Genomic DNA, 8,015 nt, shown 5'->3' with positions numbered 1-8,015 from the left:
ATATGCGCGCCGAAATCCCGGCTTCGCCGCGAGCCCTCCCCGCGGGGCAGCCGCAGCGCCCCTGCTCCCGTCCCCGCGAGCACGGCATGGCGCGGCCGGCAGCGCCGAGGGAGAGCTTCGCTCGCCGCTGAGGAGAAAGGAGGTCAGGAGAGCTCTGGAGCTTTTTTCTGCTCGGAAAAAAATCTCGGTACGCGGGAGCCCTGAGCTCGCCGAAATCCCGGCTTCGCCGCGAGCCCTCCCCGCGGGGCAGCCGCAGCGCCCCTGCTCCCGTCCCCGCGAGCACGGCATGGCGCGGCCGGCAGCGCCGAGGGAGAGCTTCGCTCGCCGCTGAGGAGAAAGGAGGTCAGGAGAGCTCTGGAGCTTTTTTCTGCTCGGAAAAAAATCTCGGTACGCGGGAGCCCTGAGCTTCTGCGGCTGGAATGAACCAAGTGTCCGCCCGACCGGGGAGAGACGCGCTGCGCTCTCGGAAATGACTCGCTCCAATCCCGCTTCGCGGGGTTCGCGCCGGGGGGCGGGGGGGTGAATTATCCCCGGATTAATCACTCCGGAGCCGCTTCTCCGCCGCTCCAAACGCTGGGGGTGGAGGCGCAGCAAAGGAAAAAATATTGGGGGGTGGGTGTTCTTCAGCGCCACCTCCACCTCCAGATAAACCACAAATTCCATCTAAAAGGTTGTTTATTTGTTTGTTTTACAATTGACCGGTTTCTTTTAAGTTCAGTTCTCTCGTTTCCATTTATAAGATCACCGATTAATATACCCCCCCATACACACGCGCACACACAAGTGATACAGACACACGCACTCACACACAGGCGGCGCGCGTGCACACACGCGCGCGCGCGCGCGCGCACACACACACACACGCCTCTCCCACGTTTGGAAACTGGAATACTGTCTGGGAAAAGGTAACCAAAGGATGCGGATCCCCAAGTCACAGCTCTTACGAGCTGATGTTGGGTTGGTGTCTTCGAACTTGCAATCTGGGGCTGGGGTGATGTTTAGGTGCCCCGTTCGCAGTAGCCTCCTTACCCCATCTCAGAAGATGGGTGTGTGTGCGTAGACCCAGGGTTAAGAATTGGAGGGTGGGTGGGGCGGGGGACCCGTTGGTTTGGCTCCGAACGGTCCTGCCTCTACCTTAACACAAAATTTCAGGATGGAGAGATGAGTGCATGTGTGCGCCGGGGTGGGTGGTGGAGAAAGGCAGGTGAGGTTGTGGAAGGAGGGTGCAAGAGTTACTTGTACGATTTATCCTCAGAATTAAATAACCAGACCTTGCTTCTTATTCTCACCCTCCCAGCCTTGGCCCCAAACCAGGCGAGTTTCTCCCAATGGCGTGAGCCGCTCTCTACCTCTCCCGCGTCGCGGTTGCTGCCAGGCCCCAAGGGCTCGGCGTCGGTCCCCACCCCATCCCCCACCCCTACTCGGTCGCCGTCGCTGTCTCGTCTCCCCTAGGCTCCTCCGTCAGTCACGATGGCTCCCTCGCTATCTACGCCAAACTCCGGATGAGAGGGAAGAGACGCTGGGGCGGGAGGGGAGGTGGGAAGGTAAAGCTAGAAGGGACCCGGAGGGGCGAGGCCAGGGGAGTATCTCCCCCGACCCCCGCTGGCTTGCCCAGCAGAAAGACACTAGCCGGTGAGCACCCCACCCTCTTCTCCCAGAGACACCGAAAGAGGCTGCGCTCGGAGCTGTGAGGTTTGGCCAAGCCGAAGCTCTGGCGTCTGCGAGCCCAGGGGGCAGAGGCCTGGGAATTTCCGGGAAAGAGCGTGGAAAGGGCTATGGGTTTGCCAGTCCCGGGTGATGAGGGTGGCGGGCAGGGCTGGAGGGTGGGTGCTTGCCCTTGCTCCCCAGAGCCGCGATCTCCTGGCTTCCCTGATGTCCGTCTCCTTCCTCTACCCCAAGTTGTTCCGATGGCCCTGCCGTGAGCCTGTCTCACAGCTGGGGGGCTAGCAAGCTTCTACAGAATTGCTGGCCCCGTCCCCACCCCCAACACACTTGTTTTCTGGCCCCTCCCGACGCTGCTTTGGTGGGTGCCAAGAACCAACCAAAGCAGCCAGAACTCCTCTGTGAAAGGCCTGCTTTATGTCCCCGGGGCAGCGGGGAGGGGGCTTGCCGCTTACCATTGTCCATGCCCAACCCCCAAAGAGAGGGCTCAGCCAGCCATGACTGGCCGAGGCCCTACCAGCCCTGAAGAGGAGGGAGGGACAGGGACTGGCTGAGTGGTGAGTGGGTGGTGGCCTTGGGGGAGGGGTGGAGGCTGTTGGCAGCATCTTCCCTGGGATGGACCCCATGGCTCCTAAGCTGTGGCCTTCCTCCTCTCCTGCAGTCCAGGTTCTCCAGAGAGGAGCTGACAGAATTGCCCAGCCCTCCCCAGCAGCCCGCAGCTGGACAGATGAGAGTCTGGGCTGCTCTATAATTCTGAAGCAGGCTCCAAGCCAGTGGACTTCCCCCACCCACTTCTCAGACCCAGAACTTTGTGGCTGTCCCCCAGAGCTGATATTTACTCCCAAAACTGTCCCTGGCAAAAGGAACATTTGTCATCTTTCTCCCTGGGGGCTGTAAAAGACAAAAGTACCTTGTTATCCTTATAACTAGCCCAATTACTTACTCCCACCATTCATCCCTCTCTGATTTATTTGGGCCCACATACCTTTACTGAGGCTTCCTGGGCTCTGGGCCCTGTGCCAGCCTGTGCCGTGGGCAAGGCAGAGATGTACAGTGTATGGTCTGGGTTGGAAAGATGTGGGGAAGAAATAGAAACCCACACACAACCCATACAGTCAGGCAATGATAATCACCATGACAGAAGGGGCATGATACAGAGACATATCAAGACAGTAAGCCTTTCCTAGACTTGGGGATTGGTAGGCTAATTTAAAGAGAAAAGTAAAATTTTGGCTGGACCCTGCGGCCTCGATAGAGACTTTGAGATTTGTTGATTTAGTCAACAAATATTTTTTGAGGATCATTACATGCTGGACACTGTGCTAGATAATGAATATACATTCAAGTGAACAGTTCCTGGCTTGATGAAGGTAAAAGATAAATAAATATATATAAAGTTACTAAGAATGCTAAGAAGTTCATGATGCTGTGAAAAAGAATTGGGGTGTGTGTGCATAGTTTAAATAGGTGGTCTGGGAAGGCCTCTCTGAGGTGGTGACCTTGATGGTGGGATTGAAAATTAAGCAAGACAGCCATGCAAAGAGTTGAGGAAAGGACTTTTCATATAGAAAGCATGGGCAAGGCCCTGAAAAGGGAAGGGGACCGGGAGAAGGTGGGTAGAGCTAGATTAGATGAGCAAAAGGGAACACCTAGGAGATGAGGGTGGGATCAGGGCCAGAGCCATAGCACGAGAGTCTCATCGGGGATGGTGGGGAGTTTGGATTTTATCCTTAGACAGGGGGAAATAGGAGGTATATTAGTTTGCTACAGCTGCCGTTCCAAAAGTACCACACACCAGCTGGCTTAAACAACAGACATTTATTTCTGGAAGCTAGAAGTCCAAGATCGAGGTGTAGACAGGGTTGGCTCCTCTAGGTCCTCTCTCCTCTCCTTGTAGATGGCCTCCTAATTATGTCTTCACATGGTGTCCCCTCTGTACATGTCTGTGTTCAAATTGCCTCTTTTTACAAAGACACCAGTCATATTGGATTAGAGCCCACCCTAATCTCATTTCAACTTGATTACCTCTCTAAAACTGTGTCTCAAAATATAGTCACATTCTTGGGTACTGGGAGTCAAAAGTTCAACATTAGAATTTTTTTTGTTGTGGTGGTAGGATAGGAAAGACACAACTCAGCCCATAACAGGAGGAGAAGACTTTTCAGGTGGAGGAGAGAGAACAAATGCATGACAGTTGGAATATATATTTTAAAAGATATCTGTTAAAGCTGTACATAGCAGGAGAGACTCTGGAAAGGTGGGTAGCTCTGAATACCAGAGTGGTGGATTTCTCACTTCTAAGAAATAGGAGCCAAATGGCACAGGCTGGCATGTACTCTGACTTCTCTGTGGGGCATAGATAGGAAAGGAAGGGGCAAGAAAAAGGGAGATCACTTGGGAGGTTACTGCCGTAGTCTGAGCTGGAAGTGATATGGGCAAAGGCAGAGATGGAGGCCTTGGAAATTTTTGCAGGACAAAGGGGAGGCAGGAATCCAAGAGATGATAACCTTGCCTAGGAGAACTTGACTCTCAGCCCAGCCCCCAAGGCTGGCTCCCAGCCTGCCCCTATAGTTCTCCCCAGGAGCAACAGGCAGCCATGGGTCAAGGTCACACCACACTATCACATTGTGAAAAAGCTGAATGAGGTATAGTGACTCACCAAGATAAGCCTAATATCCAGATAAGATCAGAGTTTGTTTCAGAAAGAAAACAAGGCCTGATGCTCTGGAGAACTTGGCCTGATTCTTTAGGGTCTATAGACTTGATGCCCTGAAATTTTCATTCTGACCTAAGCAGAAAATAAAAGCCTCTGAAAGAGAGAGAGATCTTCTGCAAATGGGATGCTCTAGCAATGAGGGCAAGAATGGAGGCTGAGGGCCGAGCAGGAGTGCAGAGAAGGACTGCAGAGCAAAGGTGAAAGCTCAAATGAAAAGCCTGGGGTCTGAGTGGAGGGTGGAGATTTGAAATCCTGAGCAAGATCAGACAGCAGCTAGTATTTCCCAAGGGCGAAGATGTCCCTATAGGGATGACAATGATCTGCTTCCCAAAGTAACAGAAGGGGTTGAGGAAGAAAAAGTCCAGAACAAACTGTGGAGAGGCTGTGGGCCTCAACAACCAGGAGGGAGAAGTGGGAAGAGCCCACAGTCTGTGCCGTTCTTCCAATGCTACGAAATGCTGGGCCCTCCAGATTCTGACAATACTTGCAGAAAAGTCTCCATTTGTGAAACCAGGAAAGAGCTCATGTCAGTGGCAAAAGAGGTAGAATTTTTCCTGGGCTTGTCAGAGGCCATAATCTACAGGAGGGAGAGGCTGTTCTAGGCTGTCATCTCTATTTGAAGGTCCTCCAATCAGCCCTGCCATCGTGCCTCCTTGCCTTTACTCATGCTGTTTCCTCTGCAATACCAGTTCCCCTCTCATTGTGGGGAGTAAATGATTCCTAATCGTCACCCAGCTCAAGTGTCACCTCCCCAAGGTAGCCTTTCTTGTATTCTTATGTCCTCCCCACACTTCCTGCTGCGTTAGATGCCCCTTGCAGCATAACAGCTAGCTGGACATCAAAAATATCCGCTTCCCCTTCCATACTATAGAGCAATGGCTCTCAACCAGGGGTAATGTTGCCCCCCAGGGGACACTTGGCAGTGTTTGCAGACATTTTTGGTTGTCACCACTAGAGGGTGACATTAGAGGGTAGAGGCTACTGGCATCTAAAAGGTAGAGGCCAGGGATGTTGCTAAATATCCTATAATGCCCAGAGAAGCTGACAGAGATGCCTCAAAGAATTACTTAACCAAAAGTGTCAATAGTGCTGAACTCTCACTGGGAAGTGGCTGCCCAGCCAGAACTACGTTTTTCAGTCCCCTTTGCAGCTGAGTGCAAGCTTAAAACAAGGTTCTAGCCAAAGGAATGTAAGCAGTAGTGCTCTGTGTCACTTTAAGGCTTATCCCATAAAATTCCTCCCACCCTTACTCCTCTACCTGCTACCTGCATACAGAGCATTTGGGGCCCTAGGACATGGCAGAGCCACAAGATGGAAGAAGCTCAGATCCCAAATCACCTTGTGGAGGAAAGTCATCCACCAACCAGGGACACTAGCATTTGATCCTTACATGAAAGATGACCTTTAACACCATTAAGCCACTGAAATATCAGGGTGTGTTATAGCAGCTAGCAGCACCCTTATATAACTCTTCATGTTTTTTTCTGTAATATCCTAAGCAGTCATTTATTTAGTCCTCACTCATTCATTTGTTCATGCCACAAACATTAGTTTGCATGCCAGGCTTTGTGCTAGGTGCTGAGTAAACAAATATCAAGAAAAATAAATAGATACCCGTAGTCCCTACCCTCAGCAGGTTGATAGTTTATTGAGAAGAGAGTTAACCCAGGATGTGATGGAAATGAGAAGGGCTCCTAGCTCAGCCTGGGGAGGGGAGCAGGTGAGAAGTGGCACTTTCCAGGAAGGAAACAGTGTGGTCTAATGCAGGGAGGTAGACACAGCGAGAAGGAGCCGTAGCATTCACCTGAGTCCAGGATGCTGGAGGAAGGGCAGGAGGGGCACCGAACCTCGCCAGTCTCTCCGTCATTGTGGGCTTTCTCACTTGTCCCCCTTAGTGGACTGGGAGCTCCTTAAATGGCAAAAAAAAACTTCCCCTGAAGAGTCTTCTGAATCTATACAGACTGGGGGGCAACATTACCCCTGAATCTATACAGAGAATGCGTCTGGCATTCTCTCCTCTTGGATGCCCCACAGGACACTCGTCCCCAGCCGGCTCATGACTGAACTCACCCGCTGCTAAGCCTTTGCCACAACCTGCCTTTCTGCTCAGTCCCCCATGCCAAGAAATGGTTTCCATGTCTACCCAGTTCCAGAGCCAGAAACCTAGGGGTCTTAGATGCCCCTCTCACTTAGCCCCCACATCCAGGCAGCCCCCAAGTCCTCTAAACTGCCTCCTTAACATCTCTCAGGTCCTAGCCAGGGTCCCCAGTCTCTTTGGTTCCTTACAACAGCCGCATAACAGGTGCCCATCTTTGCTCTTGCCCCCATTCAATGTATTTTCCTTTTTGTCACCAGTCATCTTTTAAAACACTAACCTGAGTTCACAGTTTCCCTGCCTTCCCTGGCCTTTCTCCATGGCCTACAGGGTGAAATCCAAGGTCCCTGATGGACCCTCCCTATAAGAGCCTCTATTACCTGCCTCCACCTGCTGCTCTAGCCTCCTCTTTCCACACTCCCAAGCCATTTGGAGGCCCTTGCACTCCTGAAATGAGCCTTGCCTTCTCTCTCTCTTCCCTCTGGGCCTCTGTGCATGCTGTTCCCTCTGCCTGAAATGATCTCCTTCTGTGTTTGGCATTTTCCTATTTGTCCTTTAAAACTCAGTCCAGGTATCAGCTCTCACAAGCTATCTTCACCAGTGCCATTCAAAATGCCTGCGACGTAGTGGGCATTCAGTAGATCTTTGCTGGCCGCCGGCTGGCTGACTGGATAGATGGATAGATGAATGCATGCTTGAGTAGGTGCTCAGTAATGTTTGTGGAATGGACCCAAAGGTGTCTCTCCTAGACTTCATTGTCTTAGTTCCTTAAAGAAATGCCTTCTCTGAGTTATGATTTAGCATTATGTCTTCAGAGAACCCTGATGTGAGAAACTGACCAACTTAATGGCATTTCTGTCTTTATGAAAACAGAATTGAATATATTGCCCACTATGTCACTCAGTGTTCTTTATACAAGGACTCATGATAAATTCATTCTTGGGGTTATTTCCAGGAAACATTTTGTCTCTGCAGATGAAGACGTGTGTTTTCTGCTGTCAAAAAATAAAAACTCTGCCTTCCAATGTCTTTCTACTTTTGCTTTAGCTGACAAATAGGGATGCCCAGTTTTATTACCTTATTGCCTCCATGCCTTCGGACCAATTCAGGTGTCTGAACGTAGCAACTCTTTCTGCTTTCTTTAGATGAAGGCAGTTCTTGTTTTATTCTTCGATGCCGTAATTTTTACTTTATAATCTGAACGCTGCCTCAAATCATCTCAGCGGTCAGATAGTATAATACATATTGGTGACTAACATCCTGGCATGAAAGTTGTGGAAGGAAGGGCAGAACACCAAGTTTCTAGTTGAGAGGGATCCCATACAGAGCTTCTCCAGGAATTATTGGGGCATCTATCAAGACAGGGGTCATGCAGGATGGCCAAAGTAGGACGTGAAAAGCCAACTGGATTCTGATTCTGTTGCCACCTTACTGGGCCACTACTGCCAAGTCATATCCTTTTCCTCCACCGACTACTTACGGCCTTTCTTTTCCCTAACATTAAATGGAGATCTCATAAGCAGCCATTTTCTATCAATAGCT

At 50.9% G+C, this 8,015-nt stretch overlaps 1 protein-coding gene across 1 annotated transcript in view; it reads right to left on the bottom strand.

Moving 5' to 3' along the window:
* The window catches only part of CSMD2 (CUB and Sushi multiple domains 2), a 571,413-nt gene extending 571,213 nt beyond the window's left edge, over nt 1–200 (bottom strand). Inside the window, exon 1 of the mRNA XM_025041387.1 lies at nt 9–200. Coding sequence (XP_024897155.1) covers nt 9–88 — 80 coding nt within the window. The 5' untranslated portion in view covers nt 89–200. The remainder of the gene's footprint in view (nt 1–8) is intronic.
* Nucleotides 201–8,015: the final 7,815 nt, after the last annotated feature.

Source organism: Pteropus alecto, unplaced genomic scaffold (assembly GCF_000325575.1).
Source record: "Pteropus alecto unplaced genomic scaffold, ASM32557v1 scaffold39, whole genome shotgun sequence".
In the NCBI taxonomy this organism is placed as follows: Eukaryota; Metazoa; Chordata; class Mammalia; order Chiroptera; family Pteropodidae; genus Pteropus; species Pteropus alecto.
The sequence above is the reverse complement of the archived record's forward strand: the minus strand, read 5'-3'. Positions and strand labels throughout refer to the sequence as shown.